Genomic DNA, 26,702 nt, shown 5'->3' on the forward strand with positions numbered 1-26,702 from the left:
AAGCTGAATTTTCAGCACCCATTACTTCAGTCTTCAGTGTCACATGATCCTTCAGAAACCATTCTAAGATCATTTCTTATTATTATCAATGTTGAAAACAGTTTTAGCTGCTTAATTTTGTCATGGTACACTGCCATTCAAAAGTTAAATGGATACTTTTATTTAGCATAGGCACATTAAATTCACCCAAAAAAGACAGTAAAAACATTTATGAAAATAATAAATATTACAGATAATAAATGCTGTTCTTTTGAACTTTTTAGTTATCAAAGAGAAATCCTGAAAAAAAAAATCTTCACAAAAATATTAAGCAGCACAACTGTGTTTAACATTAATAATACAAAATGTTTCTTTAGCACCAAATGATATAATGATGATGTGACTGAAGACTGAAGGAATACATTAGATTTTAGAATATATTAGAACAGAAACCAGTTAATTTAAATTGTAATAATATTTCACAGTATTACAGTTTTACTGTATTTTAGATCAAATAAATGCAGCCTTGTTGAGATTAAGTGACTACTTTCAAAAACATTGAAAAACCTTAATGTTTTCAATCTTTTGACCAGTAGTGTGTATATATATATATATATATATATATATATATATATATATATATATATATATATATATATATATATATATATATATATATATATATATATATATATATATATATATATATATATATATATATATATATCCACCCTAAATGATAAACTAAGCTATTACTTCTAATTTGGCTTATATTAGCCTAATCTATATAATCATTCTAAACCTCTAGATCGATTCAGCATTGGTTACTCAGATGGACCGGAACTTGGTTGGAGAAAATATGGAAATAAGCAAAGTCTATAAAGAATTATCCAAAAGTATTTCAACAAAGTATTTCAACTTTGATGAGGTAAGCTACTAGTTTGGGACTAGTTGGCGTATTTTCAAATGGAGATAGTTTGTAGTTGACATGTCACAACATCCTCATATCATGAAGTTTCCTCACATCATATCGCTTTCTTTTTTCTTTTTTTTTAAAGGACCCCAGGATCGAGCCTGCTCTGACAAATGCCACATGCTGCTCAAAGAGAGTCATTAATGACAAACTAATCAACCCATCACTCAAGAAGCCCAACCCATACAGCATATCTTACAGGTGTTCTGTTCTTTCTTATTAGCTGTGTTTGTGGTTATTTGATACCTCCAAATGATATAAAAGCTTTCATTTAATGGCATAAATGCAGAGAGAGAACTAAGAGGGATGCGAACAGAAAGAGGCCGGTGGATGTGACCGCACGAGTGTACAGAGCCTGGTTTCAGTGGTGGAGGTGTCAACTATCACTGGATGATTATCTTAACTACATTTCCAACCAGGTACGTTTATAATAGGAGTGTGTTTATGAGTAATAAATGCTAAATATATTCACGATGCAGGCTCATTTGTGGACTTGAACAGTTGTGCTTGTGTTATTTGTGCCCTGGTTTTGAAGGACTCTGATTATCTGTCAGTGCTGTTTCACCTGTATGACAGTGATGATGATGATGATGATTTTGATGAAGAAGCAGAGAGACACAAGCTGGCTCAGCTGCAGAGAGATGAGAGGAGAAGGTCTGCTATTAACAGCTGGGATTCATTCCTAGTTTATCCTCCCTCATTTACTCACTGACACATGATGACGTGCAATTGTTTTTAGTCTATGAGACAACACTTCTAATACTGGGAATGTGACTGTGAGCAAATGGCTAAACACAAATGTTTTGCCTGTTCCGTTTATTTTATTTCTATAATTTAATCAGGTCCGTAACCACCATAGACAAAGTCCCCCCCAATAATTAGAAATGGCCAAATGGTCCTCCCAATAATTTAAATACTTGCACTGCTCTCCATTACGCCACACTTTGTATGTTAGGATGACAAAGAGGTCTAAAAGTTACACTTTTAGTCTGGTCTGCCTCAGGTCTAACGGCGCTCGTCAATGTCAAAATGATTTAGATGGCCAATCAAATCAAAGTAGGCGGGGTTTACGTTCTCTTTTGGCTTGTTCACAGTCTTCACACAGACAAGCGCGTCAATCTATCGCTTAATGCCATTGTGGGGACTCTATTCTTTCTGGTGAAATCACAAAACAAAATGTACACAAAAACGTGTCCATGCTCTTAATATACAATCATTGAACATTTTTGATTTTAATGAAGAAAAAAAAACTATATGAGGGCGGATTAAAAACCAGACCACCAGACCACTAAGGAATTTGAATGTTAACAGTAGCGGATCTATGTATTTATTCATTAATGGGAAGAATCTCGAGACTAATAATATATTTGACGAAAATTAATGGAAATATTCCCCAAATGATTATTTCCCAACTAGAATTAGACCTAGAATTTCGTTCTCTGTTCTTTTTTTTATGCTTTATAAAAAATAAAAAAAATTGGTCCCCCCTAATGTTCAAGACATGGTTACGGCCTTGAATTAAATCTGTATATTTTAGCTTCTAATTTTGATCGGACCCTCATCTCTTCCAGAAGGCAGCAGGAAAGGATCAATTCACTTAGGAGACAGAAACAGGAATTTGTTCCTGGATTCTGGAACATCAACACCATAAAGATGGGAGGGCTGGGGATGGAACCAGAACTAGATGGTATGTACTTTTCTATAAATAATATTGTTTCATTTATGAACATGCATTATTTAGGGTTCAAAAGGCATGAGTGCCAAAATATCTGTGTTTCAGAGAAAAATCCAGAAGAGGAAACACAAGATGCAGTGAGCTCCTGTTCCCTTCCTCATAATAAAATGCCTCGCTTCTGTTTTTCACTGATTTCTGCTTTGTCTATCATGTCATGTTAGTGTTATTTTAGGACAGATTTCTGTACAGCAAAACAATTTTTAGACAGACAGGATAGATAGATGTATGGATGGATGGATTGATTGTTGTCCTTCAGTCTGTGGGAGAGGCTGAAGAGGAGGGTGAAGGTCCAGCTGCTGGTCTGCTGGATGGAGAGCAGATGCAGGTCAGGCTGGAAAGGGTCTGGAACGCCCTGCGTGTGCCAGAAGGACAGCGACTAGACATGGCCATCAAATACAGCTCCCATGAGTACAGGGACCTTCTGCAGGAGGTAGAGATAATGAGAATAAACTCTCCTGGCTTTCCATCATGATCGTCTAGGTTTTATGTTGTCACATGGATTTATTTGTGCTATCAGGCAATTGCTGCTTGGGAGCAGGCTGCTCGTTTCATCCAGAAGAGGGAGCTCTTGCTCTCCAGGTTGGAGGACTTTGAGAGGGAGGCATCAGACCCCAACAGATTTTTCCAGCGAGGTACATTAGGGGCATAATAATGAATTTTGACTTGAAATCTGCATTTGGGATGGTGTATTGCCTGCATTGCTTTATAAATCAAATAAAAGAATGAATCGAATACACAGGTTATCATGGTTCATCTACCGCTAGAATGGAGGAGGCCAGTCAAAGGGAGAATCTCAACTGTCAGATTTCAGTTGTAGATCAAGAACTGTCCAAGACTATGGGCCACATCACAACCCGTTTCAATGACAGCATCAGCTATGGGGTGAGTGCATACAAGGACCCCATTGGTTTGAAACCGTTCGTCCTGTTGTTCTTCCTTGTCACTGCGGTTTTGGTTGTCACAGGGTCGGCCGTACAGGGAGAAGATGCGCTGGGACCGTACTGAGATGCTGTACTGGCTGCAGCAGGAGAGAAGGGTCCATTCGCTGGAGATGTTTGTAGAAGGACGGACGGCTCTGCCTGTAAGGCTTCCTCCTCTGAGCCAAAGCCTGGAGCTTCACTCAGGCAACCATCAAACTCTCCATGAACAACCTCCATCAGACTGTGACAGACATGGTCGATTAATGCAACACTGTGAACTCTAAAAAAATGTATACTGATGATGATGTAGGCCAAATACTAGCAAATAAAGCAAGATCTGTTCCTTTTTATAGAGCGGTTTCATTTTGATTATTGTTTTACTATATTTACTATATTTGCTGAAGAACTTTAAGACTCTGAATCTTTATAATTATATATTATATTATATTAGATTTATTCTTTTTGGGGCAGCTTAGAAATTAATTAAGAAATTATACCATTATATGTGAAAAAAATAAAACTTTTCACACAAAAATGTTGTGTGTAAATGAGATTAAATACATTTTGTTTATAAGTGTTACACACCAATTATTGTTTTTATTAATATTTTGAATTAGTTGTCATTTTAACTTTTTTCATTTTAAAGTATTAGTAATTTTGTTTGTGTTTTGTCGTTTTTATTAGTTGTTTAATATGTCCATGTAGTTTTATTCATTTTTATTTATTAGTTATTTTACAACCCCAAATCAGAAAAAGTTGGGACAGTATGGAAAACGCAAATAAAAAAAAAAGTGATTTCTAAATTTACTTTGACTTGTATTTCATTGCAGACAATATGAACACAAAATATTTCATGTTTTGTCTGGTCAACTTCATGTCATTTGTAAATATGCATCCTTTCCTGTCATTCAGACCTGCAACACATTTAAAAAAAAGTTGGGACAGTAAAGCATTTACCACTTTGTAATGTTGCCATGCCTTTTCACAACACTTAAAAGACGTTTAGGGACTGAAGACATCAAGTGATGAAGTGTTTCAGGTGTAATTTTGTCCCATTGTTCCTGCAAACAAGTCTTAAGGTGGGCAACAGTACAGGGTCTTCTTTGTCACAAAATGCGCCACACATTCTCTTTTGGAGACAGGTCGGGACTGCAGGCAGGCCAGTCAAGTACCCGTACCCTCTTCCTCCGCAGCCAGGACTTTGTAATGTGTGCAGAATGTGGTTTTGCATTGTCTTGTTGAAATATGCATGGACGTCCCTGGAAAAGATGTCTTCTTGAAGGCAGCATATTATGCTCCAAAATCTCTATGTACTTTTCAGCATTAATGGTGCCTTCACAGAAGTGCAAGTTACCTTTGCCAAGGGCACTGACACAACCCCATACCATGACAGACCCTGGCTTTTGGACTTGTTGCTGGTAACAGTCTTGATGATCCTTTTCTTCTTTGGTCAGGAGCACACGGTGTCCATTCCTCCCAAAAAATACCTGAAATACTGATTCATCTGACCACAGTACACGTTTCCACTGTGTGATGGTCCATCCCAGATGCCTCCGAGCCCAGAGAAGTCGACGGCGCTTCTGGACACTGTTAACATAGGGCTTGCTTTTGGCACAGTTCAGTTTTAACTGGCATTTGTGGATGTAACTACGTATTGTGGTACTTGACAAAGGTTTGCCAAAGTAGTCCTGAGCCCATGTGGTGATATCGCTTATAGATGAATGACTCTTGATGCAGTGCCGCCTGAGGGATCGGAGATCACGGTTGTTCAGCTTAGGCTTGCGCCCTTGTCCTTTACGCACTGAAATTCCTCCAGATTCCTTGAATCTTTTAATTATGTTATGCACTGTTGAATGTGAAATATCCAAATCTCTTCCTATCTTTCTTTGAGGAACATTGTTTTTTAAACATTTCAATAATTTTCTCACGTATTTGTTGGCAAACTGGCGATCCTCGGCCCATCTTTGCTCCTAAAGGATTAGACCTTTCTTGGATGCTGCTTTTGTACCAAATCATAATTACAATCACCTGTTGACATCACCTGTTTCAAATCACATCATTATTTAACCATTTTACCTCATTACTAGCCCTAAATTGCTCCTGTCCCAACTTTTTTTTAAATGTGTTGCAGGTCTGAATGACAGGAAAGGATGCATATTTACAAATGACATGAAGTTGACCAGACAAAACATGAAATATTTTGTGTTCAAATTGTCTGCAATGAAATACAAGTCAAAGTAAATTTAGAAATTACTTCTTTTTTTTTTTTTTTGGCGTTTTCCATACTGTCCCAACTTTTTCTGATTTGGGGTTGTAGTACATTAAGTTGAAAATGAAGAAAATAAGTTGAATATATTGAAATATATAATGTTTTTTTAATTGTTTTAGTTTTAGTTAACTATAATAACCCTGCTACACACTGTAGACCTACAGCATATAATTAAAAGTATTGTAGAAAGTGGCAAATGATGGTATGGATTACATTGATTCATTATTTAAATTATATATACAAAACAATTATATGTACTAGTGTAGAAAATGACAAGTGATGGTATTAATTCCATTTAATTATAATTTTATCAATATTTTAACTGATGAACCTGTTGGTTGAATATGTTACATACATTATACAGAGGAAATATGCTATCCTTGCTTTTATTACAATTCATTTATCAGAATAGTGACAGATATCACATACTATTTTGCTATTTAATATGCAAAAACACTTTTTTACTTAACTAAACAATTTTTTATATAAAGTTTGTCTTTTTATGACTGGGGAGGATATATTTCAATTTTTTACCCTATATTTTCCCCCCTTTTGTGAGGTATGTTGTTTCACTTATTACCTGTAGTTGGCAGTGCTCTCTTTCCCTTTTGTTTGTGTTGATCCTGTCAACTGAAGAGAAGAGGACATTCGCGGCACTCTGATTGGCTGTGTGCACATCACGTCATTTTCTAAACGTTTCCTGTCGAATTTTCCAATTTGGGATTCATACAGCTCTGTTTACAAAATATCTCTGAACGAAATGACAGCGCATAATACGCATTCGACGGGTATGTCATTTTATTTGTATGCTTAATATGTCAAATTACCGCTTAAAAGAGCTGACTTATTTAGTCGTAGCTGATCAAAACAACACCAGTGGTCCAATGAACAGCCTCTTAAAATTATAAACATAAACAATACATTGTTATCTCTATACAACTATTAAATGCATATAAAGATAAAGATGTATTATTTTGATAAAAGTAAGAGATAGATAACTAACTTGGGTCTACACTGACAAAAACTGCACATTTTATGGTTGATATGAGGCACTTTTCTTATTTCTAACTTAACTTAGTCATATAAAACACCGGTAACTTACATACAGTAATGTTATTTCCTTATGAAGCACCAGTTAAATCATTTTAATTGATTTCCAGTGAAAGATACTGTTTGTAAGCAGCAATACAGAGTCATAATAATGACATATTTCGACGCTTTAAAAGCTAACAGTGTCTATAAGCAGAGTCTTGCTCTCAATGACATCCATCAGCCACTTCTCCCTGAACCTCGTTTGTCCTGGAATATGTTTGAACCTGTTGGTTTCGACGAGGAAGTGAACGTCCACGGGCAGTGTATCTGGTTTGATTTTGGAGATTTCCATGATGAAATACACGCTTGCCGTGGCTGTGGGGATCGGGGCAGTTCGAGTCGGGATGCTCCATTTGGCTCTGTACTGGTACTGCTTTGTAAACTCCAGCTCTGTTTCCTGGACAAACTTCAGACTGTAGAGCCAGCCGGGCTGCTGTATCTCCCATGTGTCCATGTATTGCTTGATCTGCTGCTCTCCGATCTCGATTGTAAAGTCTTTGCATGAGATCCAGTCGATATTTTTGATTTTATGCTCACATTGTGCGATATTTGCGCTGTCCATCTCCATAGCTGTCAGTGTTTCTGTCATGTTGACGTCGGTTTCCATGGTGATGACTAAAGGGGGACGGGTGACAGGCCTAATGTTTATATTTCACCGTTTTTTGGGGTGAAAAAACACTTTATTTTACAGTGTCGTTGTTACACATGTTACATGTAGTTAATTATAAATTATAAATTGTTATTATAACTATAAATTGTGCATAAGTAGGCCTTAACCTTAACCAAGCCCTTATATTAATCCTATAGTAAGTACATGTAGTTAATTATTATTACTCAGCACTTAAAGGCATAATTACACTGTAACAATGACACCGTAGTGTAACTTTTTTGTTTTTTCTTATGTTATTGTAAACCTGTATGGCTTCTGAAGAACACAAAAAGTAAAAATATTTATATATTTTTAGGTGTTTTATGGTATTTCACTTTATTTTAAGGTGACATAGTTACAGATTATTACATGGGTAGTTGATAAATAAGCAGTAATTGTTTTTTGTAAAACTCCACTTTTGAAGAAAAAAGTGCATATTGTTATGTAGTGTGAAGTCTGATGTTTGAGAAAATATAAGGGGTCAACTCACTATGTCAATTCTTTCACTGTTTTTTGAATATTTTTATTTAAATGTGTATGGTGTGACATGGAAAGAATTAAGAATATAGGGGTGTCGCACCAAAGGACAACAGAAATTAACACTTTTATAGTGGTTCCAAAAAAGTTAAATATTTGAACAATTCTGAGACAAAATCTGACCATGAGCACATCATGGGCTTCACAGTAAAATGACCTTAAATGGGGTCCTTCAACTAATTAAATTTGTCAGTGGAATTGCCCGATTTAATATCAGGATATGGTGTCACAACGGAGGACATGGTTTTCAGTGACAAAATCTATCAGCTTTTAGAAATATATGGATGAAAAAAATGATTGTCATTTACTAAAATAGACAAATTATGCCTGAGGTATTTATATTAACATTTGTATGCTTTTCTTTTTAATTTATAAAAGTGGTAATTTATTGAAACATGCTTGAGACAGTCACACCATAGGACAATTTTGAGATTTAGCTCCAAAATTTAAAAAATCTAAAGACAAAGCAGTTTTTATATGAACAGGTCCATGTAAGACAAATCAATATTTAAACATTTACTGCATTTTAAATGATGACAATACTAATTATATTCATTTTTATCTTGTGTGAAAATGCCATGTCACGTCAACAACCCACTTACTGTAATAACAGTAAATTATGTATAATTACAAGTAACTAACCCTAAACCAAACCCTAATCGTAAATTAAGAATTAGCATTTTACCTAGAGAAAATTTAACTAGTTAAGAATTCACATCCTGCGAAAAACGGCTTGCCATACTCTTTTCATGTAGTTTTCAAACTTCAAAAAGCGACACTAAAACATCACAAAAGTGGTCAATATTACTCATGCACTATATTTCACTTTTTCAAGTCAAACTATATATTTTCTGTGTGGTTTCTTACTTTATGATATTAGACATTATTAATTTAATAATAACAAATAACAATCTTTTGCTTTACAGGTCACCTTTAAAATGAGGAAAGCTCCTATTCTTATTAAAAAGCCCAGCACCCTTAATTGCTAAAGCTTTGACTGAGCTCAGCAGGGCTCCGCAGCTCTGATGCGAAATTCACACGAGTGTGTCTCCTCAAGGAATATCCCAGAATTCCCTCGCATAACCTCACCGCATGTCGCGCATCAGGAGCACACTGGACACCGTTACCAAGGCTGTGAGTGGAACGGTGAACTCTGACATTCTGTCCAAGATTACACGCCTCAAACCCGGCGGCGCCCAGGCCAAAGCCATAGAAGTTAAAGTGGAATGTGCCAAGGCAGAGGCTGGAGCTGTCGTGACTGTGGCGGCACCTGATCCGCCCAGGGAGAAAGAAGTGAAAAAAGACATGGAACCTCATAAAGGATCCCCAAAATCTATTAGTAACCTGTCGAGCAGCACAGGAAACGCATCCAGCGGGGTTGCAAAGCAAAAGCTGCAACGTTTCCAGCCCTCTGCGTTCACAACCAACATGGATGAAACGTACAATCACCTGGCTGAACATGTCAATGCCTACTTTGGAAGCGATACACGAGATGACAAAACACCCTCGACATCTCCGATCCAACCTAACGCTCTTCCCAAAGTTAGCAAAGATCATATCCTTATGGCAGCACCTGTGTCCCATAAAGCAAAACCAGAAACGCCTCCTGGTCCATCTGCCATTGAAAAGGATGGCTCCATCCCAAGTCCACAAGCCCCTTCTGCTCCAACGCAGGACGAGGGCGTTTCAGCCATCCCCATATCGCCAAGGAAAGGCATCAGTCATTACCTGTCCTACCCTAGGCCAAGCGTCCAGGCTTTTGTAGGAAACTACATTACTCCTCTCGTTCCAAAGTTCAGAACGGAATCCAAGGGTGGCACGGCAGAGAAGGACAAGCCCTCTGGAATCGAAGTGGCACCATCCCAGAATGCAAAAAGTGCAGAAAGCAAGGAGCAGAAAGAGGCTGAGGAGAGAGCACAGAGACTGCTGTCCCAGAGGGAGAAGGTAGAATAATATACCTGTAAATATAATAGAATATTTAATTGCATTCTTTGTTTGAGTGAAAGCTTCTATCTATCTATCTATCTATCTATCTATCTATCTATCTATCTATCTATCTATCTATCTATCTATCTATCTATCTATCTATCATCTATCTATCTATCTATCTATCTATCTATCTATCTATCTATCTATCTATCTATCTATCTATCTATCTATCTATCTATCTATCTATCTATCTATCTATCTATCTATCTATCTATCTATCTATCTATCTATCTATCTATCTATCTATCTATTTTTTTCAGAAAAATACCCATATTAAAGTCATTTATTTTTCCTATATGGTAATAATAATTGGCACACCATGGCTTTATTATTGGCCCTGTATTGGCTGTTTATGTAAGAATGGATTTTTGATGTTTCATTAATGAGGCCCATTGCCTATGCAAAATATCATATCCCATTAATTATTATGTTTAACGATCAAACGTAACTGTTCTGTGTTTTATGTAGATTATAGCGCGTGTTAGTGTGGATAACCGAACCAGAGCACTGGTCAAGAGTCTTCAGCGAGTCACTGATGTGAAGATCACCATCAGCAGGGTGGAGGAACTGAGCTTCCACCTGCTGGAGTTTCCTGAGACCAGAGGAGTGGCGGCCTCTGTAAGTGTGTGTCCAAACATGTCTTTGCAGGGAGGACTACTTTATTTTTCTACATTGTAATCTCAATAAATGTCTTCCTTTCTCTCGCTGTGTTTAGGAGAAGATCATCCCGTGTCTGTTGCGTTTGAGACAGGCACGAGACGTCAAGCTGCAGGCTGCCGTGAGACAGGCTCTGGCCCTGGTGGGCTACAATGACCCGGTGAAAGGGAGAGGGATACGTGTCCTCTCCATCGACGGAGGAGGCACCAGGTGACAGACAGATGATAGTTGGGGGAAAAAATTATTAACCTAAAGTTAAAAGATTGTGAAAGTACTTTTAAGATAAAAGTAGGTCAGCCCAAATTTGCCTAAAAGTAGGTCATCCAAAAATAGAACTGACACAATTTTGCAATCCCTTTAGATGTTGTCTGTCATCCTCGGCTCATTTTCATATTTTAAATTTGTCACAATTTTACCTAGAATTAAAAATACAATAAAATAAACAAAGTGACAGCAGTGAGACATGCTTTGGATAATTATCAATAATTTTAGATCTATAGACACAAATGAATAGAGATAATGGTAACACTTTACAGTAAGGTTTCAATTGTTAACATGAGTTAAATACATCAGAACTAACAGCTTCCAAAATGGCATTTGTTAATCTTAGCTGATGTTAATCTTAAAATGTGTAAAATCAAAAGTTGTTTCTGTACATTAGTTAATGCACTGTGAACTAACATAAAAGTTAATAAATGCTGTACAAAAAATATTTACTCATTGTTAGTTAGTTTTAATACATTAACTAATGTTAACAAATGAGACCTTATTGTAAAGTGTTACACATTTAATTATCATTTAAAGACCTTATGAAATATTTAAACTTGAATTTGATCATTAAAATAATTAAAGATTTAAAATTTAATTTATAATTTAAAGATTTAATTTATAATTTATATATTTAAAATTAAATATATAAAAAATTGTTTAGTTAAGTAAAAAAGTGTTTTTGCATATTAAATAGCAAAATAGTATGTGATATCTGTCACTATTCTGATAAATGAATTGTAATAAAAACGTATAAATAAATTGTGACCAGTTATAGGATTTGAACTTTAACTGAACAATGAAACCATTTGCATAATTCATATATTTCCCTAAAATGTTTATCCTACAATAAAAAAAAATAAAAAAAACTTAATTTGTATGATTTTATCTATGTCAACTACTCTTAAACTCCTAATTTGCTTTAGTGAATCAATCCTTTAGTTTCATGTTATAAGATTTATGGACATTTGTATGCTGTATGTACAGTAATGTGTGCGGGCCTGTAATTTAATGTAATTGTTTTGTAGGGGTTTGGTTGCATTACAGGCTTTGCACAGGCTGGAGAGTTTGACAGGGAAGCCCATCTATCAGCTGTTTGACTACATATGTGGCGTTAGTACAGGTATATTATTAAAATGACTTGCAAAATGTCTACAAGATATAGGAGTGAACGATCTTCTTCTTCTATGTCTTCTAAATCTTCTATGATTTTTCTTAGGGGCCATTCTGGCCTTCATGCTGGGCGTGTTCCAGATCCCTCTGGATGAGTGTGAGGAACTCTATCGGAAGTTGGGATCTGATGTCTTCAAACAAAACTTGATTGTGGGCACAGTGAAAATGGGCTGGAGTCACGCGTTCTATGACAGCCAGATTTGGGAGGAGATCCTCAAGTAAGACAATGATGTGAACAAGCCCAGTTGGACCACAATTTAATTGAATTGTATTTATTTATTTTATATGATGTAAAATTCCAACAGTATTTTGAAGCTGAAATAGAAATAACAAAATAATAGAGGTAAAGAGACACATACAAAACTACATTAAGATAAAAACAAAGATAAATAGCAATTAATAAAATCCTCAAATTCATTACACAACAATGCTGTTTACATTTAATGTATTATTTGTTTTCCTTTTGTTCACCACAGAGAGAGAATGGGGCATGGACTAATGATCGAGACTTCCAAGAACCCTAAATGCCCCAAGGTGGGTTTAAAAATATATATTTGTAACAAAAGTGCTATTCTCATCTTTTCACTGTTTAGATAAATCACTCAATGCTTCCTCTAGGTGTCAGCAGTGAGCACCCTGGTGAACAGAGGCCTGCCGCTGAAGGCGTATGTCTTCAGGAATTATAACTTCCTGCCTGGGGTTCGCTCGCACTACTTGGGCGGCTGTCAGCATAAAATGTGGCAGGCCATTCGAGCCTCCTCCGCTGCTCCAGGCTACTTCCAGGAATGTGTACTAGGGAATGACCTCCACCAGGTAAACCACACAAAGTCCGGTCTGAAGTGAAGTGAATGCCAACCCATATTCGGAACTTGTCCTCTGCATTTAACCCATCCCAAGTTAGCGCACACACATTAGGAGCAGTGAGTAGTAAACACACACACACTGCAAACCTTGGACACACACACCCCAAGCAGCCATTTTTGCTGTGGCAACCGAGGAGCAACAGGGGGTTAGGCATCTCAGTTGTTGCCTGCCGGTATTGAGAATCAAACCCGTGACCTTCGGGTTACAAGTCCGACTCTCTAACCATGGCTATTTATTAAGGCTATTTATTTTTTAAATAACTTTTGAACATGTCAAGATGTCGCCAAGTTCTCTGACTGTTGTTGTCATCCTCGGTCAGACATCTTGCAGTATAGAAAATCATTACAAACCCTTTTAGGTTCTTTTCAGAAGGAGAGTTAGGAAAAGCAAACTCTGCACATACAGTACATGCACTCAGACTATTTCCTGTGTGCTGTCTCATCAGGGCCGCACATTCAGACTCATTAGTGTTTTCGAGTGCCGTCACTTAGGGCACTTCAGTTTGGCTGCCTTAAAGTGGCTCTCAGATTGCTTTTTGAAGAAATTCCTGTCAGAGCGATTGTTTAGACTCCTCAGATCTCGGATCCACTTCTCTTTGAATCATCACAGAAAGGACAATAACTTAATAAGGATATAGTTTTAAAAATCGTGTTAAACTGAAAAGTATAGCAGAGTCCACACCACAACTAAAATGATAACGGTACCATTGGAATCACTTTTAGAAAAAAATGTTTTCCAGCTGATGAAGGATAAAAACATTGACCTCCAAACAGAATCAGTCCTGCTTTAAAGAGCTTGAGCATGCTAAAGAGCATACTTATCATAAACAGAAAGTTATTGTGCGTTGATGTGGACACTAATATTGTTACCGTTATTTTTAAAGTGATCTTGATCTGAATGGGCGTTTAAAGTGTGGCTGTGTATTTACAATATGCAGCAAGATACACACTGTAATACAGAAGGGCTACACAAACATGATTTGTGTAATATGAAAGTATATTGTTTTTAGTAGTTCATGGTCTGAGTATGTTTCTGCACTACACTGGCTTAGCTGTCAGGTCTGCTTGTCTTCATCCAGCTCAAACTGGCACGGTCCCACCGCTGCCACACTGAACGCACTCTCGCAGCTTGGGATTTCATCAGCCTAAAAGTCTCTCCGCCAAGCGGCAGACATTAATGTTGAATCGTAGCCCTCAGTCGTGCCTGTTGAGCCATCAGGAAGGCGTCATTCTGTCCGTCTGCCTATTGACACCCACCAAGTTCACATACAGCTTTCCACAATGTCCCTGTTGTCCCAAAAAGGCCAATAAAGCTGTTGGTCACCGAGCTAAATGAATGCCCTGATTCATTCAGAGTCTGATGAGATCTGTGTTCAATAGGAAGATGAGCCTATTATATAGAAATGGTGGTATGAAACGGCATGTGAGACTTTATGTTTTACGCACATCACATGGGTAAATGGAGTGAAATTTAAATGTTTTTTTAATGAGTAATTTTTTTTATCTATTTATTTATTCAAAGTACATTTTAAAATATTGTTCATTTCTGAATAATAGCCTAATTCATTTTTGCGGCATAAACTAAAAAATGTATTGATGTGACATCATTTTGTAATCTATTAAGTTATTCAAAATGCAGTTCATTTCTGAATTAAAATTCATTTTGATATTTTTGTGGACATTAAGTAAAATTAAATGTCACATAGGTATAGTTTTCTGTTGATTTGTAAATGTATATGTTTTATATATATTAATGTATTAAATATACGCAAAAAATACAGTTAATTTCTGAATTTAAATAAATTTTAATCATTTTTAGATGGCCATTAAGTAAAAATGTCCTGATATCATAAAGCGTCTTGAAATTCTTGAAAAGCTTAAGTCATTTGGCATAATCTTTTATAATTTTTTCCTAAAAAATATTCTTCACTTTTTGTTAATATTTTTCACCAAATCAAAGTCACGTGGTGCTACCAGAAATGCTGAATTTTTTTCTTTTTCCATTATTTAAAAAGATTCTTCCTTTTCTTTATCATGGACAGTTGGACACTCTTGCATGCCATTGACCCACATGATGCTTTCATCCGTCCATTAGAAATAATCCTCATTTTGCGGTTAAATGTTCTTCGGGGAACAATAGAAGAGAAATTTTGAGTGACACTGTCCTCAGGGAAGGCCTAATTTATTGGCGAACAAGATGAGAATGAACTATTTTTAGATGGTATTCGCTCTTCATCTAATAGTCCATGTCGATGATTCCAAATTTTTTGGCCTAAGGGCCAACTAAACCCACTTAATGCACATTCATTAGGTTAATCTTCCCATGATTCCTCATTCAAAGCTGCTGTGATGTGTTTTGATGTGTGTTTTTGCAGTGTGGGATGAATGTGTTCTCATTAAAATGCAAATGTGGTGGAGGCACTTGGCTCTAAAACCTGTTGCCAACAGAGCACTCGATGCCCGGACTCCGAATGCCACCAGTGGCAAAGCTGCTCTCTGTCTCTCTCTCTCTCTCTCTCTCTCTCTCTCTCTCTCTCTCTCTCTTTCTTGCTCTGAATAGCACTTCAGTTTCTTCCAAAACATGCCAGGCCGGTAATCTGTTATGCATACTCTTCTCAAGGGCTTTCAACCATCAAACAAGAGATCACTCCTCTACTGTTTGTTTGTTTTTCTTCTTCATTTGATTGATTCATCGATTCATTCATTAAAGAAATTTACCATCATTTACATTGTTTACTCGCCCTCATTAAGGAAATGTGGAACACAAAATTAGAGTTTTTTTTATTTCAGTTTAACATATTTTAATTTATTTCAATTAACAAAAAGGTTTATGATTATAGTTTTAGTTACCTATAATGATCCTGTTACAAACTAGATGGTGACCATCGGCTGTCAATCTCCAGTAAATAGTCCATATGTCTCATGCATTATATTCTTCTAAAGCAATATGATTGTTTTCTGAGAGTAATAGAGTGAAACTTAAAGCTGCAGTCCGTGACTTTTTTGGGTTAAAAATGATCCAAAATCAATTTTCGAGCACGTACAAAACTATCTCCTTACCTTAGCCCGATTCACAACCGTTAGCTTGTAATAATGTGTTATCATTTGAGTGGTACTGGTGGATTTCCTCTGGAAATTCGAGCATGTCTTTGCGTCATTACGTCACGACTGTATAAAGAAGGAGTCCGGCTAATAGTAGTATCGCATGTGAGGATGCTGCAGGTGGCAGATCTTTTATAGGCTTTTCTCACAGCAGCTGGAATAATTAAACGTATCATTTATAGATGGCAGATTGTAATCCAGAAAGGTCCAAACCACAATCATTAGTGACAACTGGAGAATCACCCGTAATCAAAAGCAAAAGATTAGACTGTACAGAAATTAAAATCTACAGGTAATGCTAATACACGCCAAATACACGTAGACGCGCAATGCTGATGTTGTTAACACAGTAATAATAATTTTCACGGTTTGATGTGATGAGCTAAGCGATTTAATCACCATTGGTAGCACGATTTATTTTTATGCTTTTTTTCGCAGTTGGTCTGAAAAATAGTGGCAGACATTTTACTTACTTGTTCTCATTGAGAAGCCATGCCGTTGCACAACCCACATAAAGACAATAATTCCGCAAATAACTGCAATTGCAGGTTTCAAACAGAGATGGCGACAAAGAGGCAAAACTTACGGACTGCAGTTTTAAGCTTGACAGCCATGGTCACCATTCATATTCATTGTATGGAAAAGAGCAGCTTAGACATTCTGCTAAGCATCTTCTTTTGTATTCCACGGAAGAAAGAAAGGGCAAAATACCTGAGGGTGAGTAAATGATGACAAGAGTTTTAATTTTGGGGTGAAATATCCTATTTATTAGCTTTTGATTGATTGATTTTTGTTGATGTATCCTTCATTAGACTCAGAAAGCAGCATGTAGTTCACTTATATGCAGCCGTGTCACTAAAATGTAGGGCAAACTAGAGAAATAAAGGATGTTGTTTGGCGGATGATTTCATCTTGTTTTCTCTGATGTGCCCCTTAAAGGAGGCATTGAAATAGAGAAGGATGATGCCAAGTAAATGGATTTCATATGCCTCAGGTGAAATGAACACATCTACCCACGTTTCCTACAGAGGAAAGATCCTTCATCCTTTATACTCAACAGTGATGATTCCTATAATCATATCAGCTGGGCTGAAAATGCAAATTCACCTCTTTTATGTTGTACCTATAATATTTCAAAGAATAACCCAGATTTCCACAAAGAAGCCTCGCTTTTGGACAAGAATAGATGCAGTTATTTTGGCAGAAAATTTTATTTTAAATAGTATCTTTTTTGAGTAGAGCACACAAGAATCTCTTTTCTCTTTCTCACACATATGGTTGTGATATTGTTAAAATGTGGTTAATGTTTTTGATTTTATCCAGGACGGGGGTCTCTTGATCAACAACCCTACTGCTCTGGCCATTCATGAGAGCAAGTGTTTGTGGCCCAACACCCCTGTGGAGTGTGTGGTGTCTCTGGGCACAGGCCGATACGAAACCGTCGCCAAGACCAGCTCCAGCACTTACACCAGCCTGAAGACCAAACTCACCAACGTCATCAGCAGCGCCACAGACACCGAAGGTGAGAAGATAGGGTCACATGGTCACATTTGTCTGCTGTCAGTGCGTTGTTCTGGGCTGTGTGTAGCACCTACAGCTCTGCATATCCCTCTGAAGGATCCTAAAGTTAAAAATTAGCAGCTCTCAGTCTGATGTTAACAGTTTATACAAAATATTTTAATGTGAATTGCGTCATTTACCAATTAATTCCATGTTTTTGCACACACACATAAAAATTATTAAAAAACTATATAAAAATTAAAAAAACTATCAAATTAAATTATTTAACACAAATATATAACACATATAATAAATAAACAAAAAAATAGGATTCTATAAAATTAAGAAATTCTATAAAAATAAATAAAAAAATTATGAAAATTATTATGCTGTTTATCTCTCGCTGCAGAGACCCCTAATGATCTCTCCTTGTGTTATGATGCCTGGTTGAATCTGCTACAAAACCCTGGTCATCTGAATAATGAGAAAATATAGCACCTATAGCTCTGCATAAAATATATTATCTCCCAAAGATATAAATGAACAGCTTATGTTTATTTTTAACAGTCTGAGTAACATTTGAACATTAATTCATCATTTAGAAAACTAATTCCATAAGATTTAAAGTGTACATTTTTATTAAAAAAAATTATATATATAGATATATATATATACACATTTTTTAATAAAAATGTACACTTTAAATCTTATGGAATTAGTTTTCTAAATATATATATATATATATATAAAAATGTAATAGTGAAAATTGTAAAATGAATTTTTTAAGAGCCCATATTATGCCCTTTTACAAAGTCTTGATTTTGTTTTTGGGGTCTACTATATAGCCTGGCGTCATCATACTCAATTCTAGTCAGAATATGAGTCTGATACTGCTCCGTTGGGCTGTGATTATGGGGCGTGTTTCAACCGAACCAGGAAAGACCTCAATTGGCCTACAACCAATTATAGCAACGGAGCGACGCATAACATCAAATGTCAACAGAACTCAACTGCACTGTGTTGTCCGTGGGTTGTTTTCCTTGTCCGCGGGTTGAAGCGACCCCAATTATGTGATATACAGACCCAGGAATGCGAATTTTAGCAGGCAGCCCTGCCAAAATAACACATATTTTACCCCCCAAATGCCATTTTTTTTCCAGAGAACCCCCCCAGGAAAGCTATTGGGCTTGTTTTTGGATAGTTTTGAGTAGCAATTGGGCGGGTTTTGTTGTAAAAACTTGGCAACCCTGTCTGCACACACGCTGGAATAAGTAACGTTAGAAGAAAAAGATGAATGTAAATGATCTTTGCCGGTGTTGTAAAAAAATAATTTAAGGATACACAGAGTACTTACACTCTAAAAAAAAAGGTTCTATATGGCACTAAAAATGGTTCTTGGCTCGTAATCATAGGGGAACCTTTTTTAGTGCTCCGTTTAGGATTAGAACAAATTCAACCCAAGCACCTTTGATGACGTGGACGATTACGTTACTGTTTATCATCTGTCCATCATCGTCTAAAGCCCGCCCTGACAATTTCATTGGTCCGAACAGTTTCTGTTCGGGCATAATTACTCCTCTACGGATCAAGTCCAGACCGAACTCCCCAAGCTCAAATGTTGTGGGCGGGGCTAAGTTCGGCTGGCATCCAGGCTAACTAGAATAGGTTTTCATACTTAAATATTCACAAAACACCTTATTTTTCCACATATTTGACATTGTTGCACCTCTCTTCCCAGTTTGTTAGTAATGCTCTGTTTAGTTCCTGTCTCTATGAAGCCCCTCCTTCCGAAAAGCTCAATGTCCTCTGATTGGTCGGCTGGACCAGTGTGTTGTGATCGGTCAACCATTTTGAGTGTGTTTAATAAATTTCACGCCCCTTACCATAACCGCATTAACATTAAAACAATAACGGGACTCAACAAGGCCTCATCCCCTTTTTTTCTGTATGCCAGGCCGGAATTATTTAAATGAGGGATATTGTGATGAGTACATTCCCAGAAGAAAACTCAAGACTACCATTGAGGCGTTTCAGGAAGTTCAGAAAAAGTGCTTGCTGATATAGCAAATAACTCCCTTTAGAGTGGACTTTTTATCTTTGCAGACCTTTTTCATGCTCACAGCAACATTACACACTTAAAAATGTCAAAAAAGCATAATAGATCCTCTTTAAATGATGAAACATTGCTATTGCTACAGTTCTTTGCCACCCACTACATAAACTGCTATTGATCTCTTCTTTTTATATTGTAGAGGTCCACACGATGCTGGACGCCCTCCTTCCCCCGAACACCTACTTTCGTTTGAACCCTTACATGAGTGAGGATGTCCCATTGGATGAGAACAGGCAGGACAGGCTGGACTTTCTGCTGGCTGAGGGTCGCAGCTACCTGGAGCGTAACGAGAATAAGTTAAGGAAAGTGGCTAGTGTTCTCACTCAAGAAAAGGGCGTCGTTCAGAAGCTAGCCGAATGGGCACAACTTAAAGCTGACATGTATGATGGATTTCCTTTTCGCTCCAAACTCTGAAACTCAAACTCTGAAACTCATACTCTAAACCAAACTAGCACAACCACTGACCTTTTCCATTGTTGATTTAATGTATAACAATGAAGACTGTGCATTGCAACGGAATAAAGTGTTACGTTGCCATATCATTTAAAACAGGGAATCATGTCTGTTGCCTCATATCGAGCACATAAGATGATTGAATAGGTTCATTAGGTCTGATTTTAAGGCTTTGTAGTTAGTGTAAGGATAGTTATCGTCTCTATTGTGGGTCATGTTTAAAACAAAGACCCTTGCACGCATGAAATGTTAGCGGCAACACTGACTAGCTATTACTTGCATTTCCTGCTTGTTGTTTGTTGGGATGTACTAATTTGATGCATTAATTTGCAAAATAGGATACAATTGCTGTTGTTAAGTGTCTCTCCTCAAGAAAATCTTTAGTTGTTTTTTTCTGCACAATAATGCAGGTTGAATTGACTGAACTAACAGTACTGTAGTTAGCATGAGGTGAGCTGCTAGATGCACTCAAGTGTGAGAAAATAATTTTCAACTAAACTTTTTCGTTTTTTATTCAACGTGAAATGTTCATTATGATCAACCTTTATGTCAGACCACAAAAGGAACCAACAGCACTGTCTATTTTTTAAAAAGTTTGCACAGAATGTTTTGAAAGCACTCATTGCAGTTGTATTATTGCTGAAGATGGCTCTTAATCTTACATTGTTTATTGTGGAAATATTAATGAAATGATCATTGATTTATTGTACTATGTTTGAATGCCTCCGCTGCTTTTCAGTATACGTTTTTATTTGCTTCTGTGTGCACTTGGCAGGAAAATATTTTACATAATTTATTGGTTTTGTTCAGAGTGTATAATATGTAAAATATCATTAATCCTTGAATGTGTTTAGTAAAATGATGACAGTGTTGTAGATTCAATTTGAACAGCTTGATTCAGAAACACAACTTTCCTAATAACACCTGTAACTGTATTACCTCATGGTTATGAAGAGAAATAAAGGTTTTTAAACCTTAATTTAATTCAATTTCAGTTTTTCCTCACTCATACACTACACTATACTATATTACTATATTTGGGACACCTGTCTTTACATGCACATGAATTTTAATGGCATCCTACTCTTAATCCGTAGTGTTTAATATGGAGTTGCCTATCCTTTGCAGCTATAACAGCTTCAACTCTTTTCAGAAGGCTTTCCACAAGGTTTAGGAGTATGTTTATGCGAATTTTTGACCATTCTTCTAGAAGCTCATTTGTGAGGTCAGGAACTGATGTTGGACGAGAAGGCCTGGCTCGCAGTCTCCGCTCTAATTCATCCCAAAGGTGTTCTATCATGTTGAGCTCAGGACACACCAGTTCCTCCACACCAAATTCGCTCATCCATGTCTTTATGGACCTTGCTTTGTGCACTGGTGCGGGCCAGGAAGGGGCCATCCCCAAACTGTTCCCACAAAAATGGGAGCATGAAATTGTCCAAAATGTCTTGGTATGCTGAAGCATTAAGAGTTCCTTTCACTGGAACTAAGGGGCCAAGCCCAACCCCTGAAAAACAACCCCACACCATATTCCCCCATCCACCAAACTTTACACGTGGCACAATGCAGTCAGGCAAGTACCGTTCTCCTGGCAATCGCCAAACCCAGACTCATCCATCGGATTGCCAGACAGAGCAGCGTGATTCGTCACTTCAGAGAACACTTCTCCACTGCTCTAGAGTCCATCGGCGGTGTGCTTTACACCACTGCATCCGACGCTTTGCATTGCACTTGGTGATGTAAGGCTTGGATGCAGCTGCCGGGCCATGGAAGCCCATTCCATGAAGCTCTCTACACTGTTCTTGAGCTAATCGGAAGGCCACAAAAAGTTTGGAGGTCTGTAGCTATTGACTCTGCAGAAAATTGGCGACTTCTGCGCACTGTGCGCCTCTGCATGCGCTGACCCCGCTCTGTGTTTTTACGTGGCCTACCACTTTGTGGCTGAGTTGCTGTTGTTCCCAATTGCTTCCACTTTGTTATTATACCACTAACAGTTGACCGTGGGATATTTAGTAGTGAGGAAATTTCAAGAATTGACTTATTGCACAGATGGCAACCTATCACGGTGCCACGCTTGAATTCACTGAGCTCCTGAGAGCGACCTATTCTTTCACAAATGTTTGTGGAAGCGTCTGCATGCCAAGGTGCTTGATTGTATACACCTGTGGCCATGGAAGTGATTGGAACACCTGAATTCAATGATTTGGAGGGGTGTCCCAATACTTTTGGCAATATAGTTTATGTTGAAGTATATAAATCGTTGTTTGATTGTCTTTTCACTTTATGAACTATTTTTTATTACATGTACTTGAGCTAACAGTTATGTAAATCTAAACCACATGCACCTTATTTCATTTGTAATTAATCTGGCAGTATTTAATTGCTTTTTCCAATTGCAAAATTGATTTCTGTTTGTCTGTTGTTCCACACTGTTGGCACAGCTGGTAGAAATATAAACATTATAGGCTGATGAGCCTCTGTAAATTAGCCATCTTTATACAATAGAGGTCAGAGAGGTTGGTCATTTTCTCATCAGACCTTTGAGTTATGTAACCTAACCTGAAGTGAGGAATGTGTCTTATCCATGGAAACGTTCAATGATGTGTCAAATCCCACAGGTGAGTGCGAGGAGAGACTATATTTGATGGAAATATGCTCAAATCCGCATTTCAGTGCTACTGGGAGCTGCCGTGTACATGTGAGACAGCGGACTGCACTGGAAATGCCTGCTTTATTTAACAGATTCTAATCTGTATTGCATCCGGTCCAGTTTTGTTACTGTTACGCAGTCACTGCAGTTTTCTTTGTAATCCATAAACACAGATGCTACAGCTGACAAGGTCAATGGTTATTACTTCCATCGATCGAGGAGCTTTACACTCTAAGAGCAGATAGGACCATGTCTGATTCAACTCTTGCATCACCTCCTCCCAGAATCTTCTCAGACAGGTAATGGAAGACCAGACTAGAGCATTCTGACACCTTCTGCATCAAGTGTAACTTAGATGTCGCTAAAATTATTTCAATTATATACTCAACTGGAAAAATATTATTTCTCTTGCACAAAATAGTACTGAATGTTTTCTCATATACTTGGCAAATTCATATATGTAAGTGTGATTATGGTATTTCATTCCCTTATATGTAATCTAGAACTGTTCCCTAGCAACCATTTCTTCACCTCTGAAGATCCTGAACTGAAAATGTTGGACTTCAAGCTCTCATTTCTGTTCTCTACTGTAAGGTTTATGATATTTTCAGAGACTACTAAGAAGCGAACATGGTTGTATCAGCACAAAGAATCACACTCATGCACTTTTACACCTGTGGTATGGAAGTGATTTATACAAGTGTCAGAACCGTTACTTTATTTTTAAATTATGTCATTTAAATTGATTACACACACACACACACACACACACACACACACACACACATATATATATATAAATACAGTCTAGCTTATAATTAATACTTAATACATTCTTAATACTGTGTCTTGTTACCTGGATGATCCACAACTGGTCTTTTGCTTTGTGATGGTTGTTCATGAGTCCCTTGTTTGTCCTGAGCCGATAAACTGCCCAACGTTCTTCCGAAAAATCCTTCAGGTCCTGCAAATTCTTCAGTCTTCCAGCATCTTTTGCCTATTTGAACCCCTTTCCAGCAGTGACTGTATGATTTTGAGATCCATATTTTCACACTAAGGACAATTCAAAAAGGTTCCAACATTCACTGATGCGCCAGAAGGAAACGTGATACATTAAGAGCTGGGGGTGAACATTTTTGAACAGGATGAAGACTGAATTTTTTTTTCATTTAGTACTGCCCTTTGGAAGCAACGGAAGATACATGTTTCCCGGAAGACAAATTAAGTACAATTTACCTTGAACTTAAAATTCAAAAAGTTTTCGCTCTCAGCCTCTCAAAAATTCCCTTGCTGGAAAAAGAACAGACTGTATAAGCAACTACCGGTTGGTTCTGGGACATACTGTATGAATCATTTCTAGATGATATACGTTTTCAAGGCCATCTGCAAACCAATTTAGGAAGTAGGATGTATAAACAAAGCCAGTCTGCGTTACCTCAGAGAGACGTGAGCTACGATTGTATTGAGAGTGCACTTTAGGTAGCCTATCAGTACAGACTTTCTTGTTTAAAAATACTTTCTTGTTTAAAATTTTGGTTAGACTTTAGTTTCCATGTCCTTTATTTTCACACCCACTACATGCTAGACTATGTTTGTTATTCTTTGGTTCAGTAAACATACTACTTCCATATCCTTTTTATACTTATGTCACTATTTGTCATCTGCTGTGTTTTGTAGACCTTAATATTCCTTGTTTGCTGATATTACAAATGTACCATGACATTCAGGACTCTTGAAAACAATAATGGTTCAGTGGGACGACTAACATACTCATTTTCACTTTCATTGCCAAACCACTGAGCTTTCATAAATCATGTCCTGCATTGAGGGGAAAAAACAACACAAAGCAACTCTATCCATCTGCACAAAAACACAAGGTTAAATACGGCTTTGACAAAGTAATTTAGATAATTGTGTAGACTGAAAATTGTAGATTTGAGTTGAATTGGTTGTTTTCCATGACTGTACTTTTACTGAAATGGAAAAGAAAACTGTTATTTACACACACACACACACACATATACACACACACACACACACACACACACACACACACACACACACACACACACACACACACACACACACACACACACGTCTGGTTTACTATCTTTGTGGGGACTCTCCATAGGCGTAATGTGTTTCATACTGTACAAACTGTATATTATATCCCTTTACACTAACCCTACCCCTATGCCCATCACACAAAACGCTCTGTATTTTTACGTTTTCAAAAAAACATAATTTAGTCTGGTTTATAAGCTGTTTTTATTTTTATTTTTTTAGATATTGCCATCATTGTGGAGACTTGCCTTGCCTTGACTTGACTCTCCATAGGCGTAATGGTTTTTATAGGCTACTGTACAAACTGTATATACTATCCCCTTACACTAACCCTACCCCTTAAACCTACCCGTGTGTGTGTGTGCGTGTGTGTGCGTGTGCGTGCGCGTGCGTGCGAATTTGTTTGTGGAGCCTTTACTGTAAGTTACATTTTTATCAATTCAATCTGTCATTATTAATACAAGTATATGCGTTTCTTTCATAAACAAACACACTTTTGAACCATAATTATTTTTACGTTAAGAATACACAGAGGGTGTTCTCGGTAGTGTCTAGTAGTGGTGTCTGTATCTGTGTGTGTGTGTGTCCTGCGCCGGTCTGCTTGAAGCTCCTCAGCCGGTGATTAGTCTCTCTCGTGTCGCTGCAGCTGCGCCTGCACTGAGCGTGCGCGTGACGGCGCTGCGCGTTTGACAGCAGCAGGAGCGCTCGAGGAGAAAGACGAGCTGCGGTGCGCGCCCACTACACAACACACCAAACGTACATCAATCTCATGACACCGGACGGGTCGAGGATTCATCGCTTCAGTCGGTGAGTTTTACGTTTCATTATCTTGAACGCAGCTTTATTCTCTCAGAGTGTGTGGCGAGACGTTTTCTGTAAGGAGAATGCGCAGTAGGTGCAGTATTTGAGTCGATGAGGAGCATCCAGTCGTGCTTCTCCCATGGCAACCGATGATGATGCGGATTTTCACGGCAATATGGCAGGGCTCACAAAGGATGCGTTTCTTTGAAATACCACGAAACCTGCCCGTTTAATTTGAACGGCGTTTAAAATGAAGCTTTCATTGTGTGTCGTGTTGAATTGACACGATAAACGGCCCATTATTAAATCCATGTTTCATTGAAATCTTGCTCGGTCACCAGCAGGTGTTCCCGTCATTCTCCGGCTTCACCCTCAATATTTGTTCATAATGGCGCATTTCTAAAATGTAAATATTTGAATTAGGTATTTATTCATTTTCATTTGAGAACTAGATGGACCTGCTGACTGTCATTGCATTAAAACCGTTTACAGCCATATAGGATTCCCCACAAAAGACAACGGGAACAAGGCTCTTTCATTATTGCTTTTTTCTTTCATGTCTTTGTTGCTTTTAAAAAAATAATTCCAGGTCTTTTAAGCGTGTATATGCATTTTCCATCAATATGGTGCAAATGGGGCCTAAACTCTTTGAAAATGAAAAAGATATTAAAAAAATATATATTGTAGAATAGAGGTATGTATGATTAACCTTCAGGAAATCAAACTAAATATTATTTAAGCAATTTTTCTATTCCTTTTCTATAGGCTTTGTAACTTTTGCAATTAAAAAATATAAACATTTAATTGGCAAAATGTTTAAAAATAAACAAATAAACAAACAAACTATTGCTGTAACATTTACCTATGTGGAACAAATGTTGGTTCTTAGCTGATGTGGTTCAGATAACATAATATT

At 37.3% G+C, this 26,702-nt stretch overlaps 4 protein-coding genes across 7 annotated transcripts in view; 3 read left to right on the plus strand and 1 right to left on the minus strand.

Annotated features, from left to right (window-relative positions):
- Positions 1-4,023, plus strand: part of ccdc87 (coiled-coil domain containing 87) — an 8,351-nt gene extending 4,328 nt beyond the window's left edge. The window contains exons 10-19 of the mRNA XM_079817649.1: positions 788-907; positions 1,038-1,153; positions 1,242-1,371; positions 1,488-1,606; positions 2,524-2,639; positions 2,733-2,764; positions 2,944-3,117; positions 3,205-3,319; positions 3,427-3,569; positions 3,652-4,023. Of these exons, the coding sequence (XP_079673775.1) occupies positions 788-907; positions 1,038-1,153; positions 1,242-1,371; positions 1,488-1,606; positions 2,524-2,639; positions 2,733-2,764; positions 2,944-3,117; positions 3,205-3,319; positions 3,427-3,569; positions 3,652-3,891 (1,305 nt within the window). The 3' untranslated portion in view covers positions 3,892-4,023. The remainder of the gene's footprint in view (positions 1-787; positions 908-1,037; positions 1,154-1,241; positions 1,372-1,487; positions 1,607-2,523; positions 2,640-2,732; positions 2,765-2,943; positions 3,118-3,204; positions 3,320-3,426; positions 3,570-3,651) is intronic.
- A 2,487-nt stretch (positions 4,024-6,510) lies between these two features.
- pnpla8 (patatin-like phospholipase domain containing 8) lies at positions 6,511-21,253 on the plus strand. The gene is made up of 10 exons (XM_079817259.1): positions 6,511-6,664; positions 9,081-10,098; positions 10,612-10,761; positions 10,859-11,010; positions 12,096-12,190; positions 12,287-12,458; positions 12,717-12,774; positions 12,859-13,053; positions 17,529-17,727; positions 19,958-21,253. The coding sequence occupies exons 2-10, from the start codon at positions 9,247-9,249 to the stop codon at positions 20,230-20,232; spliced, it is 2,148 nt and encodes a 715-aa protein (XP_079673385.1). The 5' UTR covers positions 6,511-6,664; positions 9,081-9,246; the 3' UTR covers positions 20,233-21,253.
- On the minus strand, positions 7,096-7,575 carry akap14 (A-kinase anchoring protein 14; the record flags this gene model as incomplete). Its single annotated transcript, XM_079816477.1, has 1 exon — positions 7,096-7,575. The coding sequence occupies one exon, from the start codon at positions 7,573-7,575 to the stop codon at positions 7,096-7,098; it is 480 nt and encodes a 159-aa protein (XP_079672603.1).
- Positions 21,254-25,641: 4,388 nt separating the features above from the next.
- Positions 25,642-26,702, plus strand: part of nrcama (neuronal cell adhesion molecule a) — a 68,412-nt gene continuing 67,351 nt past the window's right edge. For all 4 annotated transcript variants that reach the window (XM_079816903.1, XM_079816902.1, XM_079816905.1 and 1 more), the window contains exon 1: positions 25,642-25,792. The gene's annotated coding sequence lies outside the window, so the exon portion shown is untranslated. The remainder of the gene's footprint in view (positions 25,793-26,702) is intronic.

The sequence above is a fragment of the Gobio gobio genome (genome assembly GCF_949357685.1).
Source record: "Gobio gobio genome assembly, chromosome: 5".
Classification (NCBI taxonomy): domain Eukaryota; kingdom Metazoa; phylum Chordata; class Actinopteri; order Cypriniformes; family Gobionidae; genus Gobio; species Gobio gobio.